Source organism: Ictidomys tridecemlineatus, chromosome 7, assembly GCF_052094955.1.
Source record: "Ictidomys tridecemlineatus isolate mIctTri1 chromosome 7, mIctTri1.hap1, whole genome shotgun sequence".
NCBI classification, from domain to species: Eukaryota; Metazoa; Chordata; class Mammalia; order Rodentia; family Sciuridae; genus Ictidomys; species Ictidomys tridecemlineatus.
This window is the reverse complement of record NC_135483.1, coordinates 98948267-98973283: the sequence shown is the minus strand read 5'-3', so window position 1 is coordinate 98973283 and position 25017 is coordinate 98948267. Positions and strand designations below refer to the sequence as shown.

The window sequence follows — 25017 nt, the reverse complement described above, 5'->3', positions numbered from 1 at the left end:
AGCCGCGTCTCCTGGAGAGCTCAATCCTGCACCTGGGCAAGGGACCACCCAAGTCCTGCAGACCTCTCTGGCCCCACAGCACCCAGCGGCCCACTCCCAACTGGACGCAGTCACATGGCCCTGTAGGCCCCGGAGCTGCTCTCAAGGATGGGCCGTCTCCCGCAGGCCTCTGACTCCCCCTATTATGGACCATTAGGGAGAGAAAAAGCCACCCTGGGAGGGCTTGAGGAGACCAACCTGCAGGAGCCAGCGGCCTGGCCCCAGCTGTGACTTCCTGCTCCTCTGCCTGGCCTGGTAGCTCTGGGCAGGCTCCAGGAGCAGCAGGTGGAGTGACTCAGACAGAGGAGGGGTGGGCACCGAGCCCTTGGTCCTAGCAGAGGCTCATGGTCAGATAGGCACCCGACAGGCCAGACAGGCCCCGGAAACCTCATCTATGCAGGACCCCTGCCTCCCTCCCCGCCAAACAGGCCCTGCAGCAGCCGCGGGTCTCAATGACTGACAACTCCATCCTTCAGACACTTAGGCCCAAGCCCCTGAGTTGATCTCCACTCCCTTCTCTCTTCAACACAATTGATCTGGAGCAAACCTGGGTCGGCATTCATAATCTATGGGAACAACCACTTTCACAGCTCTGTTAATGGGACTTCTGCTCCTGCTTTGCCCCAAACCAATTCTCAGACCTCTCTTGACTCCTCTGGGCAGCCTCTGCCTACTCTCAGGGTCCCATCTTACTCTAGTGAAAGCCAAAGTCGTCACCAAATCCTCACTAGGCAACACAACCCACCCCAGAACACCGGCCTCATCTCCATTCCTGCCCCTCCCTGGCTTCCCACCAACTATAATGAACCCATGACCTCCTGGCTGTTTTTGGAGCTCAGCAGGCACATTGCTGCCTCGGGCCCTTTGCACATGCTGATCTTCTGCCTGGATTGCTCTTCTCCAAGAGTTGCACACAGCTCATCTCTTCCAGTTCTGTGCTTCCTAGCAGGCATTTCTCAGGCTTTCTTTTTCCAAATGGCACCCTCACTTCATTCCAGTGCTCCTGTCTCTGATCCCCACTTTGTGCCTCTGTTTCATTTCTAACTGGCCATTTCAGCACACTGATTCCTAGGAGTGGGCAGGGTCTGTTTCTCCCACGACTCTGCAGGTTCCGCCATAGCAGAGTTGTGATGTCCACCATGCCTGACGCCATTCCAGATCTTAGCCACTTAGTGTCCCCGTGAACTGCAAGTGTGGCAGGTGACTGCCCTCTGCAGTGTCAAGAGGACCCCGTCAGGCCCCCCGGTTCCTGCCTTGCCTGCCCCCCCACCTGCTGTGGGTCCACCCCACCGGCACTCACCGTCCACTGGATTGAGGTAGTCGTGGAGATGGGGCGCGCTGGTGGCACTGCCGCTCTGCATCAGCAGGTCCCCGTAGGGTGCGGGGTGGCCCGCCATGAGGGTCATCTGGTGGTAATAGTCGGAGGGGTTGGTGCCCGGGGCAGGGAGGCCAAACAGCCCCCTCTCCTTAAGGTGCTCGTGGGCTACTGTGGGAGCGAGGGAGAGAGAGGCGCCGTCAGAGTCGGGTGCTGGCCCCACCTTCACCTGCCCACCTGCCAGAACACTCAGGGTGAGATGGCCACCAAGAGTCACCAGCTGGACAGCACAGGCTCTCCACCTGCCAATGCCCACCCGTTTGACAATGCCCACCAGCTCCCTGTCCCCGGCGCCCGCCTCAGGGCTGACTGCTCCCACCCTGCAGTCAGCTGTGCCCAGGGTGAGGAATCAGGCAGGGAGGATGGGATGCAGACTGTGGGGGGCTAGCACTGGGCGGGGGCTGGCACTGGGCGGGTGGCCCCAGCAGGGAACAACCTAGAGCTGGACACCAAGAACAATCAAGGGTTCTGATTTTCCTCGATGTGCAAAACCCGAGGCACCAGCTCTGAGCTGGCTCCGTTTTTCATCAGTGACATGGGGGTGAGAAGGCCCCCCACTGACACTGCTGTGGTTGACATCAGTGGCAGCTTGCTGAGCACCTGCTGGCTCTGCAGCAGGCCCGGTTCTGAGGGCTCTCGGGCATTCTTCAATCTCAACATCAGGGTCCAGGAGGGCTCTGTCGTCCCCACTGAGCAGACAAAGACTCTGACCCCTGAGCAGCTCAACAGTGGGCAAGGTCACATGGCAGGGAGGTGACAGAGCTGGGATGGGACTCTTGGTTGGAATCTGAAGCTCCAGATTCTAACCACTGTGCTTCACAGCCTACTACTAGTCTTGGCCAGGACCCCCACAACATCTCCCTAGGCCTGTAATGAAGAGATGAAAGCAGCCCGTGGTAGTCGCCATCCTCCTGTCTCCTCCAGAGAGTCCTGGCCTCCTGCTAGGCTGACTGCCCCATGGCCCCTGAGCATTCCAGGGCAATCTGTCCTTTCTGCCTCCCATTGAGGCCCCTCCAGGGCTGATGGCTTCTGCCTCTTCCTAGGAACCTTTTATGGTGAGTATTAGTATCTTGAGGCTGCTATAACAAATAGGCACAAACTTGGTGCTAGTTGTGGTTAAAACAACGTGATTTTTTCCTCTCATAGCTCTAGAGGATGAAAGTCTGAAATCTAGGTGTCAACAAGGGCAGGTTCCTTCCAGAAGCACTTGGGGGAAAATCTATCCCTTGCTTCTGATGACTGGTGGCTTCCTGGGCTTCTGGCCACATCTGTCCCATCTCTGCCTCTGTATTCACATTACTGTCTCCCCTGGGTATCTTGTATAAGGACACTTGTCACTGGTTTGGGGGTCCATGTAGGTAATCCAGGATGATCTACGCAGCTTGAGATTGTCACTTACTGACATGCACAAAGCCCCTTTTCTGAGTGAGGTGACACTCACAGGTTCAGGGATGCAGATATGGATATATCTTTGGAGGGCTCCATTCAGCCCACTGTGCTACATAGGAATTTCAACACAAAGGTGGCATCTGGAACCTGGCCTGCTTCCTCACGGTCCCACCAGGCCACCACCCGTGGGCTCATCAGGAGCAATGGGCCCACTGCCCCACAAGACAGCAAACGGGGGTGGAGACAGCACAATCTCCAAAGACCCCGGCTCTCCAAGGCCACGCAGAGGACCCAGGCAGAGCTGAAGGCTGGGCTTTGACCCTGAGGGGCCACCCCAGAGATGCCACACTCTGGATGGCCATCTCCAGGTCCAGTGGCTGCACTCCTTCACCTTGTGTGGTTTGACCTTGGGGAAGGACAGACAAAGCACAGACTTCCTTCCTCCTGGAAGATCAGCCTGCAGAGTCAGGACGGAAGCCTCATTTTCACTGTGAGATTCCAGCATCTTCTCAGAGCCAGGGCTTAACTCCAGGTCACACCCAGAGGTGGTGGTGGGGGGACATATTCCTCCAGGGGAGAGTGAAGGTAACGATGGCGGGACCCCTGGGACCATGTTTCCCAGATCCTTTGCCCACAAGGCTTACAAGTGTATACTGCAAATGTCCTTTGGCTTGGAAGTGACTCTGGCCTCAGAAGTGATGTCTCAGCTGGACATATTTTGAGAAGATGCAGCTTGGTTGCTTTCAAGGAAGGGGACCACGAGAAGCTAGTGAAGCACTTTCAGAGTAGTGACAGCCAGTGTGTAGCACCCACACCATGCTAGGGGGTCAGTGCACTTCTTAGGAACACTGCATGCTGCATGAGCAGGGCCAGCTCCATAGGTACTTTATGCTGTCCTGTGTGTGTGTGTGTGTGTGTGTATTTGCATGCACATTGGTGCACGTGCATTTGCGCTTATGTAGCAATGGGGTGGCGGGGGGACAAGAAGTACACAATTTTAGGTCTGAAAGACATATTTGTACCTATGACCCTGATCATTTGGGAGTGGCCATCTGATCTCTGACCTGGACCAATCTATCCTCTTTCTCAAGCATCTGAACTGACCAGTGCAAAGTCACAGGTTCATTGACAAAATGTCGGGGCCGGGCTACCATTTGCAGGCGTCCTGTGTTGACTTGCAAAGGGCACAGGAAACAGAGATGCCGGCAGCTGCCAGCCCCGCTCTGCCGCCCTTCTGCTCTCTCTGGGGTTCCAAGAGACACCCCTACCACAGCCCGCTTTGCTTCCTACCAGTTTCTGCAGCAGGGGCCTCACCTAGGACAGGACCTAAATATTGTCAAGGTTCCGCACACAGGGGCTGCACACAGGGGACTCTTTAATGAGCATGAAAAACAATGGACCCCCAAATCTCCAGGCTTATTTACTTAAACCATCCAAGTTCAGAGATAGTGGGGAGAAAGTTGAGCCTGGTCACTGTCCCAGGGGACTGAGGCTGGAGAACCCAACATAAGTGATGGCTGCATTGACAGAGCCACCGGGTACCCACCATACCATGCCCCGATGCCACAGCTGCTCCTCCCGGCCCCCAGCCCCTACTCACCATCCGCGGGGCTCAGGCCCCTGGCTGCAGAGATCATGGAGAGGGTGGGGCTACTGTGCACAGACCGGAGGTAGTGCTCCATGTGGGGGTTCACGTAGGGGTGTGGGGCATTGAAGGGGGACTCCCCAGGGCCAGCAGGGTGCGGGGAAAGCCGGATCAAGGAAATGTCAGAGATGACAGGACTGCCGCTCAGGGTGGGAGGCCTGTGGATACAAAGGACAAGGTTCTCAGCAAAAGGATGCACAGGGAACCCTGCCCAGAACCCAAACGCAACCCAAGCAGTCTTGGATTCTCAAAGGAAGACTTTCCAGAAAAAACTACACTTTTTATTTTATACGCTGACATCCTCTGGTTGCCTCCAAATAAGAGTTGGAACACTTAACCAGTCAGCAGCCAGTGAATGCAGACCTCAAGCTGCATGCTGGTGTGGCCGCCCACCCACCGATCCCGTGTGGGCGAAGGGCATCTCTCTGCATGCTCAGCTGGGTTTGCCGAGCATGTGCTCTGTTGGCCACGCACTTCCAAGCTGTATCTCTGCCTCCCGGGTGCCTGTCCAGGGCAGTGCACATGCATGCATGTGCATATCATGTTTGGAACACAGAACATGAAACACTAATGCCAGGCATAAAGTGCAAGTGGACCCCATGTTCTTAGCAGAACGTTAGAAAGAGGGAGGGGATTGATGATGTCCTGCAAGTGCAGAGCTTTGGGTCCAGCTAGACAGCCACAAGGGACACACTCTGCCACAGGATGAACGGGGAGAGAAAAGATCAGGAATCAAGATGAGTTTTGAAGCTGGAACGATGAGGACGGTTTAGAACAGCGTTCTAGCTCTGCCTCCTTGGAAATAGGTCTCGTGCTAAAGAGTCCCCGCCTTGAATGTCCACCAATAGTCAAGGAGGCACCTGGCTTGGTTCCTGTAGCAGGAGCTGGCTCTGGCCAGTCCTATGTCCCCTACTCTGTTCTCCAGGTGACATCTGTTCCACTCAATATGATGACAGGACTCTTTACCCCCGAGTCTGCTGGCCCGGGGCTCCATGAAGCTAAGGAGTGCTTCCAGATTGTCTACTGCAGAACCTACACCTTAAAGACGAATCAGAATCAATAGGCACGTGGCTGCAGAGTCACAGTGAAGTCAATGGAAACTGCATTTACCAAGAGCTCCTCTTCAATTTTTCAGAAAATTGGGAGTCTCTGTGATTTACACAGTGGAAAGACGAGTAGGTGGCGAGACTCAGACAAACCTGGGTTAGGATCCCAGCTGGATCATGCTGAGCAAGTGGCCTGATCTCTCTGAGCTCTAGTTTCCTCATCTGTAAAATGGGGATGATGATGTGTCTATTTCATAGCGTTGCCATGAGAATGAGAGCCCCGCCCCCGGCAAAAAACAACAACACTGTGCCTGAAACCCAGCAGGGGGTCCCTAAATGAGAGCTGTTTTGGTGTTAGAATTACAGTCAGAGGAGAAACCCAGAAGCTCCTGGGAGCCCGCCACATCTCCACCCTGGATCAGTCCTGCACGTGTGAAAGTCACGGTTAGAACTGGTTACTTCAGGGAAGGAATGACCCGTCTGTCGGCTGAGCAAACCACAGATAATTACTGATTATGTTTGATAATAGTGCATAAAAACTGGGCTGACATCTGTATAAGCCAGGACCCAAACAGGTGACATCCAGATGTCTGCACATCTGGGCTCACCAACTTCCCACTTGGAGGCCGTTCTGCAGGGCCTGGAGGTAAGTGTTCCGCTACATTCTTTCCCAGCTTTTGCAAACGGGATTGCACTGGACGTGCAGATCCAAAAAATCGGTCCAACATGATCGTGTTTCTCCCACATCAATCCCTACCCTCAAATGCCTGCTGCAGCCTGTAGTCTGTGGCTGTCCCGGAAGCCCCTGCCCTGGGCATTTGTGCCCGTCACCTCTTTGCCAGCCAAGGAGCACTCTTACAGCCTCAGCGTGGTGTATTTGTCACCCAAGGTCCCTGGGTTCTGCCCAGGAGCAGGCTGTGTCTACAGTCAGTGGGAAGCCCATGCCTGTGTGTCGGGCAGAGACTGAGCCCGGCAGAAGCAGCTCATGGAACATACCAGAAGCCCCTGCCACTAGATGTTCTTTCTCAAAGGCCACCTCTAGAAGCGGCAAGGGACCTGTGACCTAAACGGGACAGCTTGAGAGATGGCTTTATTCCGGCAGGGGTTGCTAGGTGTCCCCAGGGGAAGAAGATGATACACTCTGGCCAACGGCAGACCCTGCCGGCTCTGGCAGGGGACAGTGGCAGGATGGACTCTCACATTCCTGCCACAGGTGTTTTGTGAAGAAATCAGTGGGAGAACATCACCCATGTGGCTTCGAGGGTCAGGCAAAGGGCAGAAGGAAACAAGTTCTGAAAGGTTGGGTGTGGTGTGATAAAAGGCAGGTGTCCACTAGCTGGGAGGACAGTTGGAGAGTCCCCTGTCCTCAGATTCCTTGGTCCTTCTCAGGCAGGGCAGTTTTCCAGAGCCTGCAGGAGGCCACCTGGGCTTTGAGGACACGGTGGCCTGTGGGTACTGGGGCCAGTGGTCCTAGGTGGCTTGTCTGGATCCCAAACCCAGGAATGCTGGGCTCCCTGGTACAGAGGCTCGACTGTGGAGTGTGCCAAGCACAGTGGAGGCCCTGGACACCCGGTGACCACATGGGGCTTTTGAGCAACATGTTGAGGCCACATGGCAGCCCGGGTCCGTCTGTCTGAGGTGACCCAGATCCCACTGGCCACTGGAGCTTCCCCCAAGCAAGAGGCAGGAGTGAGATAATATGCATACCACTGTCCATGTGGACAGCAGCTGGATCCAGAAGTGGCAGGTGGCACCTGTGTCCCCACATGGAGGAACTGGGATTTCTGTCTCCACAGAGCAGTGGCCACCATTGGGGGGAAGGGGGTCTCTGCCTCCCCTTTTCCATCATTGCCGAGGAAACAGGGATCCAGGGTCTGCCAGGGCACTGTCCTCTCCCAGGCCTGGCCTTAGTGGAGTGCCTGGGACACCCTGCAGGATTGTGCCCTATGTGGTCACAGCACCCCCAGGGAGGGAGCTCCAGGGGTGTGTCCGACTCCAGACCAACGCCTGCACATCAGCAGGAGGACCTGGCGTCCAGAGACAGAGTCACGTCCCCATGCCGCACAGCAGAAACAGGCAAGCAGGGGTCTACTGGAGTTGACTTCACTTCCAAGATGGCGCCCTTGTCCGGCAGAGAACCGCCAGGCAGGACTCTTTTCTCTTGGTGTGGCTAGGAAGGATGTTTGGGGACCATGGGGAGACAAGTCAGGTCCAGATAGCAGCCTGATTAAAAGTGTGTAGAACAAGCAGTGCTGGTAAAAATGCTGGGCCTAGAAGGCCAGGCCTGGGCCGCAGGCCACCCAGCAGAGGCAGAACCAAATCCTCTCCTTGGCGTGAGTAAAGCAAGACGGGATTTGGTTCTAGAGGCCTGTGAGGTGGGACCTTGCATCTGGGCATGGCCTGCCCTTCAGGACCACTGGTTCTCTCTCTTCAATGCATGGTACCACCTAGGGTTCTGCATGCACGCTGGGGACATGAGCAGAAATCCGTGCCATAGGGACTGCATCAGGAAAGACATCTCTGAGTGAACCTGAGCCCCTGCTTCAGGCCAGACCTCAGCCAACTCCAGACCAATGCCTGCACATCCCCAGGAGGACTTTCTTCCAATTCCACACCCTTGTGCTGCTGGAGCCCCTCCTTGGTCCAACCCATGGCCTGTCCAGGCCTTGAATCATGGCAGACCCAAGGAGGCAGTCTTGGGAATGGGAAGAGGAGCAAGCTGTCTAAGATCAAGATGGCCAAGGTGTCCTGTGTCATTGGTACACACGTGTGCACGCTCACACTCCCAGGCCACGAGCAGGCAACAGACCAAGGAGCTGGCCCACGTGCAAACAGTCTGGGCTGCCTGATGCTCCCTCCGTGGCCTTCTCCCTCTCTGGTCAGTTCTGTGCTCATCTGGGCCTGCTCCATCAGTGGTCATCTTTCCCATTGAGCTGTCCTGAGCACTCGCTCTGTGCCGAGGGACTTGTTCAGCATTCCAGGTGGGAGAAGCAGACCACAAATCAGGGAAGCACAGAGCAGGGCAATGGAGTCTCTAGCAGAGGAACAATTCTCTAACTCTGTCCCCAAGCTTTGGTATCCTTTGCCTGCAGCTTGTGGCAATTGTGACATGAGATGAGCCAAGTGCGGAAAGTGTGATGGATAGCACCAGATGCTGGATAGGTGGAGGGAAGCTTCTCAAAGTAGGTGATATGTGGATAGGGTTCTAAGGGATCAATAGGAGTTCACTAGGAAGCACATCACGAATAAAGGAAGCAGCGTGTACAAAGCAAGGCTGGAATGTAAGACCATGATCATGCCCTGAGTGGTGGAGCATAGCCGACAGAGTGCTCTGGGCTGGGGCTATGTGGGACATGTTTCCTTTCCTCTGCTTTGTGCAGAAAGTCATGCAACCCAAGCCCAGATGACCAGAGAGATTTATATCCCTGGGCACCATGATTAGTTCAGAGATAGACATGTGCCCAAGACAGCCACTTTGGCTGGAATCACGGGGAAAGAAGTTCTCACTACCCACAGGGGCTGCTAAACTGGTCAGAGGCCAATGTGGAGCTGGGAGTGGGGGTGGGGTCTTGAGGGAGAGCCCAGGAAGGAAATGCAGTAGATAAGAGCTGAGGCACAAGAACCCATTTCTTGATGTGAGCCTCTGAGTCTGGATCCAGCCTTGCCTAGGGCTGGTACCCCTGGCTTTTCCAGTTACCCGAGCGGAGGCATGTTTGTGTTTGTTTAAACCACTCTGAGCTGAGGTTTTCTGTCTTAGGCAACTGCCGGGGCCCGTCAAGACAGGCTTGGATCAACACACCCGACCCCTGACCTGGCGCTCCTCAAGGCAGACCTGAGCCCTAGTTCAGTGTGGGGCCCGAGGAAGCAGGCAAGGGGGCCTGGGGATAAAGCAAAGTCGAGGCCTAATTGGACAGCACCATGATCATGATGATGTCAAGTCCACTGAGCACCTACCATGGCAGCACAGCCGATGGCCGGCAGGCTGGGTAAATGACTCCAATTGAAAGATGAGGAAACTGAGGCTGAACGAAGCCATGTGACTCGCCCAAAAGCTAGACCGGAAGCTGGCCTCCCGGCCTCTGTGAAGGCCATCGGCATCTCTAATGGTCCCCTTTGACACAGGCTTCTGCTCTCCTCTGCCCCGGAGAAGCTCAGCCTGTGTGGACATGGACATCCCCTTGCAGGTCGCCGAGCTGATCGCGGGGCTGTGCAGGCTGAGGGGGCACTGACCACGATTGTAGCCAGAGCCTGGACTATGAAATCTGACAGATAAGGGTCTGAATGGTGGCTTTGCCCAAACTGTGACCTCCGTGTTATCTGCCCCTGAGCCTCAGTGTCCCCAGCCTGCAGGGGAGGTGGGAGGAGCCAGGCACGCAGTGTGGCTGGTGCAGGGCACTTAGTGGGTGCTTGGCCAGTGCTTCCCACGTTTTGTGTTTAGAAGATGGAAACAGAAGCAGCTCGTGGGGTAGAGAGGACCCAGCCCACACCTCCGGCTCCACTCCTGGCCCCTTCCTCACATGCTGGCACAAGATTTTTGGCAGGAGAAAAAAGGCGAGGGCCAAGGCCATGAGAACCCTGCATGGCCACGCGCAGCTCGGCAGCCCCAGCTGGGCCTGAGTGAGCACGCCCGGACCCTGGGAGACGGTGCCACCCCGGGAGCTGAGTGTCGGGGTAGGCATGCATTTCTAGAGGGCTGGAGGGATGAGTAAGGCTTTGATGGCTGGGGAGGGGAAGGAGGGCGTCTGACCGGCAGCTCGGCACAGCCGGAGACGGGCACCGGGGCAGGAATGGACGTGTTCCTTAATGCAGTGGGAGAATGGGAAGGAAGAATGGGGATTGAGGCCCCTGCACCCCACCCATGCTGTCTGTTTGTGGAAGTCGAACAACGCAGGACTGAGGGTGCTGACTCACTCAGACTTGGTATGAGGCATGGGGTGGGCTTTGCGACTCGGGTGGGACCCAGGGAGGGACCCAGGGAGGGATCCACCCTTAGCAACCAGAAGATGGCTTTGTTCAGAGACCTCCTGTGTGGCTCAGTGAAAGCAAGCCCTTTGTGTCCCATTCCACAGACCGAAAAACTGAGGCCCAAAGCGACAGATATGGTTTTTGTGAGGGCCCCCGTTGAAGATGAGAGAGGCGAGGTCCAGTCCCTTGGACTTCCATGCCTGGCCTCTGGGCTGCTCCTTGGGTGATGTATAGCCTTAGTGGCAGGTAGAAAGGCTGCAATCAAGTGTCCAGAACCGGCCTCTGCCCTCTGTGACCTGTGCACCCCCTCTGAACCTGGGCACACGCCAGGTTTGTTGCTCCCAGCTCTGTCCCTGGACATCTGCACCTCCAGCCATGTTCTTCTCTTCAGCATCCCTTTCCCAGTTAACCCCTGGTCTCCCCTCAGAGGGATCAGCTCAGTGAAAAGCCTCCCAGCCCCAGGTGAAGATCATCTCTGCTCCCGTGGAAGGTGGCTCCTTCCCATCACGCTGAGCACGTGCATCTCAGCTGACCACCAGGCACCTTCAGCAACGAGCTCATAGCACCCAATCTCCCATTGCTTGTGCAGTGTCCAGCGTGGTACCCAGGGTGTGCAGGGAGCATGCTCGGTATGTGTCAGCTGAATGAATGAACGAACAAATGAATGAATGAATGAATAAATGGATAAAGCAGGGCACGTCACCAGGGAGGAGCACAAAGATGGTTGCCCATGGGGGCCGTCCATCAGCTCTGCTAGGCTCATTCCTGGCTACGTGGCTGGGAGCAAGCCATGTGCTTTTTTCTCTGCATCTGTCTCTGCATCTGCAAAGATTCACTGTAATGGTGACCTTGCGGGTCATTGGTACACACACAGATGACTCCCAAAGATATATGTCCACACCCTGTGAATGATTATTAGGAAAAAGGGACCTGGAAGATGTATGTCGGACAAGGGTTTTGAACTGAGGAGGTTATGGATTATCAGCCTGGGCCCCAAAGGCAGAGGGAGATGTGCCACGGAGACCTGGAGTCAGAGATGAGGGATGCCCACTGGAGCCAAGAGATGCGGGCTGCGCCCAGAGTCAGCAACCTGCAGCTCCCTCCAGCAGCCTAGGGGTGGCCGGGGCAGTGTGGGCAAGTGCAGCCCTGCCAACAGCTTGATTTCAGCCAAATGACGCTAATTTTGAACTTCTGATCTCCAGAACTAGGAGAGAATAAATTTCCACTGTTCTAGGATACTGAGGTCACGTGACTTGTTGCAGTAGCCCTGGGCAACTACTGCAGCAGGCGAAGCACCCTGCACCAGTGGAGCAGGCCCTCAGGAGGACGGGCATTACGTCATCCTTACTACCACCTTTCCTCTGGGACTATAGGCTCTCGGGCTGCAAGTCTGCATGTTACGTCTTGGGATAATCCCAGTGCAAGTGGGCACTTCCTCTGTGGCAGGATGGCAGTGAAGGGGAAACCCCTCCCCATTCTAGGGTGCTCTTGGCCGCGGCGAGTGGAAGGGCGTCTGAGCCCTGCGTTCCAATCTCCAAGCTCACAGGGCTCGGGAGCGTGACTTTCCACCCGCTGCTGGGATTACTCGGTCCCTGACTCCCCATAGTTGGAATCTACCCCAGCCTTCAGCCCTAACATGCCAAGTCCCCCTGCCCTGGGGACTGCTGGCTTGCGTGCACCAGCTCTGTCTGTGGGCCAAGATGCCTACCACCCACCAGGATCACAGAGCATGGGTGGGTCAGCCATGCTCGGAAGTGGGTGAGCTGCTGTGGCTGAGCTGCTGGGGGCTGGCACCCATATTCTCAGCAACGCTGGGCAGTGTCCGATTTCAGGCTCCTTGGCAGGGCCCAGGGGATGTCTATAAAAGAAGCCCCATTCTCCAAAGCCCCAGCCTCGCTGCTCTGGGCTCTCTTTCTCCCTACGCTGGGACTTCATGCCAGGGTGGGTGGGTGGGGCGGGCCTGTGTGTCCTCACCAGGGCATCGATGCAGAGCGAGTGTGGCCCGAGGCCCCACCGACAAACAGAAACAGCTCCATAATACGCTGCTGCCTGGAATTCAAGCTCCTCTCCAGGGTTTTCCTTGGTTGGTTTCTTGTTCTGTCTCGGATGTGAAACGGCCCTTTCGAAGTTTTCACCCCATTTTCCAGACATCCACGTAGAAACCACCAGAAATCAAGTCCTTCCCGAAATGGACCAAGAGGGTTTGCGTTTTCGGAGACGTAGAGCGAGTTCTTTAGGAAAATACTGGAGCCCTCTCCCTAGATTGGAGCCCAGTTCATTTTCTGTGTCACTGTGCACTTGCCTGTGCATCTGGACAGGAGGCTGTCCCCTGGAGGGGGTTCTGCAAACAGGAGCGTGGCCTTCATCCCCTGTTCCCAGGTCCGGGTCGCATTCCCTTCTTCAGTCAATGGTCTCTAATCGTGCGTCTCTTATGGCCCTGGGTGGGCAGCTGGAGATCCAGGACCACTTGGTCAGGACCTCAGTGGGGACAGTGGCTGCAAACCCATGATAACTGCCACACCAGAGGTGTGCCAGGTGGACCCCACCTTTCCCAAGGTCCACCCAGAGCCCTCACAGGCAGAGTGCGTGAGTCCCTGTGGGACCATGATCGCACGGAGCCTGCCAGGGCGCTGGTCCATGCAGGGACCTCTGGGGTACAGAGAGTAAATAGTGACCACAGGCCAGAGACAGTACACCAGGCACTGCGGGGGAGGGAAAGAATCCATTCACCCCGCTGGGGCAATCTGAGAAGAATTCCTGCAGGAGGGGGCACCTGAGACCACCCAGACTCTGACGGGGGAATGGAAAGGAGGCTGTAGTGGTACAGTCCTGGTGCTCTGAACCTGGAGAATGGGTGAGAGAAGGACAATTCTGTCAGGGATTTGCTATAGCATCTGGAGGTTCAAGGTCTGAACTGCTGGCTGGGTAGGAGGAGAATGGGAGGGGAAAACCCTAGGGAAATATCCAGAATCCGAATCATGTGGCCAGAAGAATGTCTCCTCCAAACTTGCCATCCAGCGTGGGAAGAGACCAGGCGCGAATGGAGAGAGGTTATTTGCAACACATAAGACTAGAATGGAACACATATCCTTAATATATAAAATGCATGTTCAAATCAATAGGAAAAAAGATAACTCCGTTGAAAGACGGGCAAATTAGCAAAATAGATATTTCATAAGAAGGAAACATTAGAAAATAAACATATTGAATCAACATATGAAATCAACATATGAAAATGTCAACGAGATCACCTTGGCAACAAGGATGTAAAACAATCCCAGTTCTCAAACCCTCCTAGTGGGAGCAAGTGTTGGCAAAGATCTGGCTACATCTGGGAGAGTTCCAACAGATCCTGTGACTCAGCAATTCCATTCCCTGATAGGGATTTAGTCTAAAGAACCTACCACTCCGGGAGCCCAGAGGATGGCAGGAGAATGTTCAAAACAGCAAAGATACAGATGCTCCCAAAGGCCGTCAACAGGCGGCTTCAGAGCAGTAAGAACAAATGAATGAAGAGCCCACGTGTTCAATGGGTAAATCGCCAGAACATAATGCAGAATGTGCAAAGCCAGTTCCCAGAGCACACACCGGCACTGATTTTGTTTATAGAGTGCACAATAAAACAAAAATAAATGATGCATTGTTAGGAAAGGAAGACAGAAGAGAAAACCATCATCGAGGTAAGGGCATGGCTAACCCAGAGAATGGTCCAGGGACAGACCCAGGGCAGGGGCTTCCAAGGTGCCTCAGGCTGGGCAGGTCCGAGAGAGGGTGTATGTGTTGTGCTTACTTGTACATCTTAAAGAAGCCTTTGTTATTCTTTGTAGCATCTTGAATATTTGTTAAGACCAAATTTTGTAAAAAAACGAAAGGCTGAATGGAAGCCGGCATCTCAGCTGGCTGAGCGGACGGGGATTCAGCAGAGTGACCACAGGGTGAGGTGGCCAACTCCTGTGGGCTACTAGAAAGCATTTCAGAAATCCATGTTTGTCCCCAGATCACCCAGAGGGCCCAGAGTGGCTGCAACTTGTGTCTGCTGCTCAGATGGCCCCAGGCCAGGGCTGGCCCTCTTGGGCAAGCCTGCTCTGTGACAGATGCACATCTGTATACACATCCAGGCCACCTGACCCTCCGCTCACCCGCTCCCGCTCCCGTTCCAGACCCGCACGCTCCACCAGACCCAGCCGAGCCCCCAGCCCTCGCCCGTCACTCCCGTCACTCCCTCCACAGAGCTGTAATAGAGAAATCAACATTTTCGGCTGATGAAGTGCAGATTTCTCACTAAGTAAACACTGATGTTTGGGTAGGGAAATTAGGTTTTAAAATTGCGCATACAAAGGAGGCTGTACAGATGGACTTGGTTAGGGTGAGCCCACAGTCAATGGTGGTTCCTTCAACAACCCTCCCCTTAACCTGTCCCCACCCCCCCTACCCCCACCCCACCCCCCTACCCCACCCCCCACCCCCCCACCCCCCACCCCCCCACCCCCCACCCCCCCACACCCCCCCACCCCCCACCCCCCCCAGCAGGACAGGAGGACCAATTTAAATATAAAAATCCAGAAGCGAAAGAGGAACCTATTGGAGAGGCTTCTTCCCCCAGCAAAAGGGGGACTTGTAAGGGGGAGGGTGGGATGGGGTGGGGGATCCTGGAGGTGGTCTTGGACTTGCTCCATGGGTCCAAGGACACGGCTGGGCTGGGAATGACATCTCAGGGTAGCGGGGCTGGTTGGGTTAGGCCTTCTCCAGGTGACCCGGGCACTGGTTAACCTCTGGGCCTGTGGGATCTTGGACTGTAACAGGAGCCGCCCTTGGCTGAGCACTGTGGAGCCGAGAATCTTCCAGAAAGTGAATGGCTTCAAGTCATGGGTAGGAGCGAGACGAGCAGGGGTCTGGGTAGTGGGAGGGAGCCGTCAGGGGAAGAGGGGCTTTGCTAGCCTTCCCCAGGGGCCCGGGATTAAGCGGTGAGAGAGGGCTCGTGTGGATGGTGGTCTAGACACAGGCAACCCCTCCACAGGGAGAATTCTTAAACTCTGGCCTCGCCTGCCAAAGCGCCGTGTGGAATTTCCTTTCCTGTGTGCCTGTCAAAAACGAGATGGATAATCTGGAATAGTTTAGATAAACCTCCTCACAGAGCTGAGGGAGCTGCCATGTGCCCATGAGCGTGTGCTTGGAAAAGATGGCCCTTCTCAGAGGCACCAGCATCTGCCGGGGAGCGGAGGCCCCTTGCTACAGCAGGGGTGGCCCCTGGGCTGGGCAGGGGGAGAGGCAGGCTTCCCATTGATTAAATACATCCCGTTCCTGGTCTCCCGTGTTTTGGGCTCCCTCAGCCCCTCTGGCCACTCTGCCATGGCCCAATTTCTGCTTCCTTTCCAGCCAGACCGTCTCTGTGGACAGTTTGTGCCTCTCTGGGCTATGTCCCCACTCCTCGGCATGAGGCTGGCACATCCTAGGTACGGGAGGGGAGGACCAGGCACTGAGAACGCCCCTGCTGAATTAAATGGCAATTTATCTCTTTCTACTCTGTTGGGTGGGACAGGCCACGATCACATCTCAGAAGTACAGCTCTGGACGGACAGGAGGACGGGGCTCCCATGGGAACAACCTAGTCCTCTTCCTGGGCACAGGGACACGGTCGATGCTGGCCACCAGCCTTTTCCAAGCACAAGGGCTCAGGAACAGCCCAGAGACTACACCTTTCCTCAATGTGTTGACTGAGGCTGGCAGGGGTGGCCCCAAGTGACAGCACTTAGGACACAGATAAATCTAGCAACAACGAACCGGGCTGCATGAATGGATGCACTCTGGGCACTAGCCTAGGCTCCGTCCCTGAGGGGACCCTTGGATCTGTGTAGTCTAAGAGGACTCCCTACCTTGAAGGCTGATCCACCTACATCCTGGGGGTGTGGAAGCAAATGTCCAAGAGAGCCCCCAAGGACAAGAGAGGAGTCAGGGGGTCACTTCCTGACCCTGGCAGGACCCACCAGCCGCCAGCACCTCTCTGCAGCTGCCGGGCACACCCTCCCCCAGTGCAGACCTGTCTCTACACATCAAGATTTACTTCACTCCCCGTGGGCCCTGCACTTAGATGACCACATGGGGCGTTCTCCAAAGCCCAGGGCCAGGCAGCTCCTCTTGGGCGAGGGGCAGGCACTCAGCAAAGATCAAAGACCAGGCCGCCTTATCAGACACGCTCCTCATTAAACTTTTATAGGCCAGATTCCATTATAAATGAGCTGTCTGTCCCTGGTGCTGGGAAACTGACACTCTCAGCCAGGGGCCGCTGTAATGGGGGGCACCCCTAGGGTCACACTGCCTGGGTTCAAATCCCAGATGTGCCACAGACAAGGAATGCGTCGCTGGAAAGGCAGTAAGCCGTCCTCTGCCTCCGTGTCCCCACCTATGAATGGGGAATCGCCTCTCAGGGCGGGTGACATAACGTGAGAAGAGCTTATATGGTGGTAGAAGATACTAAGGCTCCTTAGCTGGACTGACACCAGGGTCCCTGGGCCCAGAGAGGTCAAGGTTCCTCCTGAAGGGGCCTCTCCAGGTTGGTCATATCCATGCGTCACTCGGCCACCAGGCGGTCACAGAGGAAGGACATGTGGCCCACACACTAGATTAGGCTTTCTGGGCTTCCTCTCCGCCTCACTCCAGTCCCCTGAAGGAGTTCTTAAGTGGTCAGCCATAGTTAAGTTTTTGTTTTTGATTCTTTTTAGTTATACATGACCGTAGAATTCATTCTGAGATCATGATACACAGCAGGTTTTTAAAGAGAGATCCGGAAGACAGGAGGGCCATGTGGGTGGACCCCTGTGAAGCCGGGGGACAGGCCCTTGGTGGGTGACCTGGGTCCACCCAGCATCTCAGCCCAGGAGGCAGGCCGACATGCCCTTGAGAAAACTCCTCCTTCCACGAGGCTCTGGAAAGAACACGCATGTTTGCAGAGGGAGGAGAAGGTTCTTCGAGAAACACAAACAGAGCCAATCCTCTCTAAACCGTCAACTGGTGTCTTGAGCCAAGAATCAAGAAAATATCCAAATTTATTCCGGCCCAAACCCCCGCCTTCCGTGAATGGCTGAGGACGGAGTCATAAGGTCCCGGGCCGGGCCGGTGCTGGTGAATCACAGGCTGAGCGGGCGGCCGTGTTTACGAATCTCACGACGAGCTGGTGCCGACTTTATGGAACACTGACCTTGGAAAAGGCCATCTTCCAATCCTCCAGACTGGAAAGTCGTGAGCTCAGCCCAGCAAGAGCAAAGAGCTACTTTTTAAAGGGCAGGCACACCAACGTAGGGCTAAACGGCCCCATTAACACGCCCTGGTGGGGATGAAGAGGGGACTGGATTCTTAACTGCGCTCTCAGGGGACTCTGGGGAGTGTGCACCACGCGTGACTGGGGGTACAGAGGACGGGAGGAGGCAGTCCCCACACCCACCAGCTGGCTTCCCTCTGTCCTTCACGTACCTGGGCCAGTGTGTTGGCTATTCATGACATGTAGCTACTACCCAGAGCCATCTGTCCCTAGCAAGAGCCCCCTCCCCTCTCCTTATTCATGCAGGGTGGCCTTGGGCCTTGATGGTCAATGCCATGCAAGCCAAGTCCAGCTCAGGTTCAAGTGATCCGCAGGGAGCAATTAGCTATGGCCAGGCCTCTCATCCATGCTAGTGCTATGAATCCAACGAAGCCAATACACAGCCCTGGGCTCCTTGGCCACATGTTGAACAAGCAGGGTGGCCTCTAGGGGTCCCCAACTAGGACCTATGGGTGCTTGTGAATAAGCCAGATTCCCAGGCCTCCCTCTAGCCCAAGGATGCAGAGCTTTGTGGGCTGGAGCACGGGAGTGAGCATCCTTAAGTCACACCCAAATTGCTCAGGTCTGCCCTCGGGCAGGTTTGGGACTGCTGCGTGTGACAGTGTTCTGAGCCCTTCTGGGCTGAAGGTAGCTGGAGTTGGTCTTTTCTGATGCCTATGGCAGGGCAGGGCAGGGCAGGCCTAGGCTCGACCCACCAAGCCACATCAAGAGCTGAAGATCGACCCTGAGCCAGAAACATGGACTTCCATTGCTCCTTCCAGGACACAAGTTCATTCTATCCAATCAGCCAGGACTTATCACATACCAGGACATGGGCGTAGAGGGGCAGGGTGTGCGTGCCTAGAAGAGAGCCACCATCAGGGCTGGGCTGCGTGGTGGCCCCTCGTTCAGCAGCCTGAACATGGAGAGCGGGATTGCCAACCTGGCCCTGCGCCTTGTCTTCGTGGAGCTACTAGAACTTGCTGGCAGGTCTCCTCGCCAAGTTCTCTGTCCTTCTGTCCCTCCCTTAACTGTTCTACAGTTTCCCTGAAAATAAATCTGGCTCTCCTTCCTGTTCTTGGGAGCCAAAGGAGGACATCCAATCTTTCCTCCCTCAACGGTAACTTCTTGGCCTCATTTCCCACCATCTTACATCCCAGCCATTGGATGGTCTCTTGGTTTTGCCACACACACTCCTCAGCCCGCAATGAATCTCCGTCTTTAGAATAGGCAAGCAGGGAGACCAGCAGTACCAATAGGAACCACCAACCTCTATTGAAGGCTTCTGGACTGTTCTCAATGCTTCCCCCAGAGGGTCCTATTTTACTCTTAGAATATTTCAGTCGATTGTGTTATCTGGATCATCTGTGAGATCTGGCCCCTTCACCGATGAAGAAATTGAACTTGGTTAATTTGTTCATTTCTGTCAATCTGCTCTCCCACAGCTGGTGGATTCAGCTCGGGGTTCAAGTGCAGCCAGCCCAGCAGGCTCTGGGGCACTGAGTGGAGCGCTTCTGTGGGCACAGGGTAGGCACGAGGGGCCCCAGAGCCTGCACACCCTGGGTGCTCCATCCCTAGAGATCTCAGGATCCCGAGAGCCCTGGGGAGAGGTCTTGATGCCCAAGCAGGGGGGACAGGAGGGGACAAGGGCAGACTGGTGGGTGCACCCCTTATACTCCCAGCAGCAGGCAGAGGCTCAGACTTGTGACAAGAGATGACGCTGGACCTCATTTGCTGTGTAACATTTGTGTAATTAGACACACTTGATGCCAGCAAAGAGGAGCAGGCCACAACATGGGCTTGATGGATCGGGGTGCTCCACCAGGCTCCGACCACATTAATCAAAGCAGCCAGAGCCACAGAGCCATGTTCTAGGAGGCTCTGTGCGGTTCCCACCTGAGGCACTGATGGGAGGGCAGGGGAGGAGCTGGGCTCTCCAAAGCTCAGGGCCAGTCCCCAAAGCTTTCACTGTCTCACCCTTTGGCCTGAGTGGGACCCTACTATCCCAAGGAGGCCACCCCTAGCAGGACAGGGTCAATGGGGGCTTGAGCAGACCACCCCTTCCTGTCTTGGGGAGAGGAGCTGTACCTGAGAGACTGCTCTCCCCAGCACTGAGAGAAGCCAGCACGCCCACCTTGCAGGCATCCTGTGGAAGCCACCACCCCTCTCTGAGCTTCAGGACTGTATCTGCAAGACCAAGCTTCTAACCCCATCTCCCGGGGCAACCGGGAAGATTAATATGCATATCAGGCTCACTGCGGTGCCTGCTGCAGATCTGTGCAAAATGATCAACACCCTTTATGCTACTGGATGGAGCCAGACTCCTCACTAGGGTTTGGTGATCCCAAATGAACCAGGTAATGGTCCCCCAGGATGACCATGTCCTAATCATCACAGCCTGTATTACCCTCAATAGCACAAGAAACTTTGCAGTGTTAAGGATCTTGAGATGGAAGGATGATCCTGGAGAGCTGGGTGGGCCTTAAAAACAATCGCAAATCCTGAAAAGAGAGAGGCAGAGAGAAAACTGCTTCAGAAGAAGAAATGAGAAGACAAAGAGAAGAAAAGGTGGTACGATGTGACCTCAGGGTTGCAAGCCAAGGAATGCAGGAGGCGTCCACAACTAGTAAAGCTAAAGAAACAGATTCTCCTCGTCAGCCCCCAGGAGGAACCAACACTTGATTTTAGCTCCATCAGAGTGAGTTTGAATTTCTGGCCTTCCAAACACTGTGATTATACATTTGTATTGGTTTAAGCCACTCAGTTGGTGACAGTTTGTTATAGCAGACACTAATAACTCATACTACCATTCAATCTAGAGAAACAATTTGTTTTAGCAGCCACTAATAACTCATACTACCATTCAATCTAGGCTGCCAGTGGCCACCATGAGCTTTCTCCTGCCCCAGGCTCTGTTGGCACTCTGTCTTCCCTGGCCAGAAAGGAAGCAGGTCCAGACATGGCATCTGACTGTCCAACCCAGCACCAGAGAAAGGCAAAGCCCAGAAAGAAGCCCCAGCCCATGACCACCTGCCTGCCTAGTGAGTGTCGGCACTGAGGGACTTCTCATTCAGTGGCAGGGCTCTGTCTACAAGCAGAGCATTTCAAGACCCAGGCTTCAGAGCATTTACCTGAGAACATGTTAAACAGATTGTGGATCCCACCCCAGAGATCTCTCAGCATTGTCCACACTTCCGCCCAACACTAGGACCATGTGCAAGCGACACTTGGCTTGCTGTGCCCAGGATTGGTGCCCCTGAACCAGCCAAACATTTCTCAAGAGCAGGAAAATCAGCAGCACAAACTCCATCTCAGGTTGAAACTGAGCTCCTAGGATTTTCAGATGCCACCAAATGTTCAATTTTCAGGTGATTCAACTAGTTCCAAACATTCGCACTTTTCAGAAGCTGCTTGGGCTGTGGTCACAGCCACCTGCACCTGGAGCATCCCTGGAAGGGGTCAGAGGATGGTAATGACCCCATCACCTACAGGTGCACTGAAGCAGATCCTAGTCATTCAAGGATCACGTACATACATCAAAGAAGCATGGTAAGTTTCCAATATGTCAAAAGGACACACAGGACCATTGGAAAAGACTCCCAATGGCCAAACATAGGACAGTCTGAACAATACAATAAATACTGAAGTAGAGTATTATCCACAGAAAAATATGAATATCCATGTGTCCAATGAATAATCAAATAAAGAAAACATGGAAGGAAGGACAGTTCTCCTTACAGTAGAATTCCCATCAATACACACAGAGGGAGCGACAGAAACAGAGCACCATGTGCCAAACACTAATCATCACAGTTTCTGGCAAGAATCTTTCATGGATACTTAAGTAAGTGCATAAAAGTGATAAGAAATGGGGTATACACACAGTCCCCAAGTATTGTCCAGCCAGACACTTAACAACTACAAAGGTAACAACTTTAGAGCAGATCATCCCGAAGACACTGCCTTAAGCAAGTGACCCACATTTCCGGTGCCTCCTGATACCATGTGCTGTAAAGCACACACAACATCACTTTTACGATATTATTTCCTCCAAATGCATCATCTGAACAAAACTGTGAGCAATATCAGCTTAATCCAAACTGAGAGGCATATGCAGTAACTGGTCCACCTTCTTCAAAAGTGTCAAAGTCATAAAAGACAAAGAGGGACACCAGATCCACCCAGATGAAAGATGGTGAAGAACGTACAATCACCAAAGGCATCGGGGGACCTAGGGCTGGCTTCCAAACCAGGAAAAAAGACGTTCGTGGGCACCCAGCCACATGTGGATAAAAGGGGTAGGTTCGTACACAGCCTTGTGTCAGTCTTTGGTTATGTAAGATGTTTACATTTAAAGAGCCGGATGGAGTGCATACAGGAAATCCTTTATGATATTTTGCAACTGCTTTTGCATGTCTGGACTTATTTCAAAGTAAAATATTAAAAAGTAAAAAAAAATATTTTAGAAAAGAAAATAAAAGTCCCAGGTTTGTTCCGTCCTGGGGAAGCAATAGGTTTCCCCAAACAGGTGACGTCGAGGGCTGGCTGTGTACTTCTTGGGCACAACCCTTGGAATGGAGGGAGCATTCAGCAAATGCCTCTTGACTTCATTCCGACAGGAGATGGGAGAGGTAGGAGGACTTGCCTCCATGAGGTGCAGACGTGGAGAGGACTGTCCACTCAAGTAGCATTGACCTGCTGTATGTCAGCTGTCAGGAGTCCAAGGGATGCTCAGAGCCTGCTGGAAGGCAGCTAAGCAAGCGGCTCACTCTGGGGTGATAGTGTCGAGGGAACCAGCATGGGGCCCCACTCAATGTGGGGGACCCAGTAACCCTGCAGGAGGTGACTCCAGAGCTGAGGCTTAGAGGTGGTCAGGTGGAAGGGATCTTCTAGATGGGATGGGCAAGCAGGAGCATGGCAGAGATGGGAAGCAGGAGGTGTGTGTTGGAACCAGGTAAGGTGACTAGAGGGGTGTGGTCAGCAGAGCCTTCGGGGCCAGTTGATCCTTCATAGAAGCTCCCCTTACAGGTAGGAGTGGGGACAGTGGAGACATTGGCACCTCTCTTCTAGAAGAAGAATGAATGGGGTAGAGAGGTACCGAGCCTCGAGTCATAAAGACCAAGAAAACGGACATGAACCAGGGGCTTAGAGGTCCCAGGTGGGAATGGACAGGAACAGGGCTGGACTTACTGAGATATGCCCCTTTGACCTGGAGATCTCAAGGCTGGGGAATAGGAAGAGACCCCAGAGCATTGCTTTGAGTTTGCCTTTATGGCTGGGTGCCCACGAAACCTACTGTCCAAAGTGGAAGAGTTGAGATAGTAAAAGGGAGTCCTCTGAAGGTTCTGTTGGGACAGCACACATCCAAGGTCACCTTCCTCATCCAGGTTTTTGAGCCTGGAAGGGACTCACGTTGTGGCTGGGTAAAGCAGGGAGGTCCCCTAAGGAAGTCTATAGAGTCTGAGAAAGAATGTCGGGAGGTGAGCCGAGCTTCCTTCTCGGGAGGCACCAGAAGGGTGGCTGGTGCGCACGTACCTCCCGCTCCTGGGTGGCAAAGGTGCATGCCCACTGGGGACTGCACAGAGCAGGAACTCCACAAAGGAGGACAGAGGCAAGAGTCGACAGCTGAGACTGCTGGGGAGGAGGCCTCTGTGGAGCAGCAGGACCGAGGCAGGACTTACCCGTGCACGCTGTGGACAGAGTGAGGTTCGTAATGGTACCTTCCCTCTTGATGTCGCATGTCAATCGGCAAAGGTGCATGGAACGGCGGCAAGAGGTGCTGTGGCACTGCGGAGGGGGAGAGAGAGAGAGAGAGAGAGAGAGAGAGATAGGACTTCAAAAACTTTTCCCCTCCCTCGAAAAGCAATGTTCAAAGGGCTTTAAGCTCGATGAATTTCAGAGCAAGAGTAGCCAGGACAAGGGGTTGCGTGGTGCCCGTGCTATCACACACCCACCGAGGGGGATGAATAAATAATCAAAGTCGGCCCGAGAATCCTACATCTTCCACATAAAAGATCCCCAACCGCGCTCTTGACAAAGACAAGCAGCTCAGCGCTCTTTGAACTCGGGGAGATTACAGGCAGGGCCACGAAACCAGGCTCAGCCCGCAAATCAGGGCTGACAGAGTTGACAGGCTCCAACTCCGCCAGCCTCTGCCCACCCCGGCCTCGGCTGCGTGTGGCTCTAGCAGCAGCACCGGGTGACAACATCTGGATGCTGCCACGCACTCACACAGGCTGCAAACGTTTACCTAGGACCATCTGCGGAGGGAGGGCCCGCTCCGAGGGGACAGCCAGGCTCAGGAAGGCCACATCCCACCCACCTGCTTGCTGCCTGACCCATCCTGTGGGCAGCATAGCGCAGACGTCTGTGTGGATCTGTTCATTTTCCACCTCTTAATATTAATTATCGACCTGCGAGTACTGGTGGGGCCTGCAGGATTGAGATCGCCAACACGTGCGTGTCAGTCTGCAGAGCTGAGTCAGCCTGCTGTCTGCCTTTGGCCTGTGCTCAACAAATCATCATGATAATTGTAGGATGCTCTTTGCTTATTTAAAAAAAAAAATGCCTGGGTATACCCTGGAGGCAAACATAATTATAGGCTTTAGGGAAACAGGGCTCTTTAAAAAGTAGTTAGACTGGGAAAGGAGAGATTTCTCAGTTGACTTTCCCTCAGTCTGCAGGCCACAGGCCAGCAGAGCCGTGTTGAGTCTGGATGTCTGAATAATTGAAAGAGATGTGATTGGTCTATTTTTTTTTCTTTTTCTTTTTTGCGTATGTGCAGGTCAGCTGACGACTAGGCATCCCGTAGTAATGTATAAAAACAAGGCTGCCGTTTCTCTGCAAATAGATTCTAACACTGTACTGTAAACACTATAAATTCTTTCCTTGTATTGAATCATAGTATGTATTAAAACACACATAATATAGAACTTACCATTGTAACCATGTTCAGTGGCATTAAGGACAGCCATATTGTATAGCCACGGCTACCACCCATCTTTTTAGAACTTTCTCATCATCGCTAACTGAGACCCTGCACCCATTAGACCCCAACTCCCCCTCCCCCACTCCTGGTAGCTGTCATTCTGCCTTCTGTCCCAGTGGATCTGTCTACACTGGGTGCTTCCTATCAGTGGAATTGACAGTACTCGTTCTTTAGTGCTTGGGTAATTTCACTGGGCATAATGTCCTCAAGGTCCAACTAAATGGTAGCAAGTGTCACAGTTTCCTTCCTTTTAAAGGCTACATATTATTCCATTAT

The 25017-nt window shown here is 54.2% G+C and overlaps 1 protein-coding gene across 3 annotated transcripts in view; it reads right to left on the bottom strand.

Annotated features, from left to right (window-relative positions):
• Gli2 (GLI family zinc finger 2) overlaps positions 1-25017 on the bottom strand; it is a 232940-nt gene that overhangs the window by 29286 nt on the left and 178637 nt on the right. For 2 of the 3 annotated variants that reach the window (XM_040294133.2, XM_040294135.2), the window contains exons 3-5: positions 23435-23540; positions 4404-4606; positions 1340-1525 (exon numbers count right to left, since the gene is read on the bottom strand). In XM_040294133.2, the coding sequence (XP_040150067.2) occupies positions 1340-1525; positions 4404-4606; positions 23435-23540 (495 nt within the window). The remainder of the gene's footprint in view (positions 1-1339; positions 1526-4403; positions 4607-23434; positions 23541-25017) is intronic. The other variant, XM_040294138.2, reaches the window with a different exon arrangement.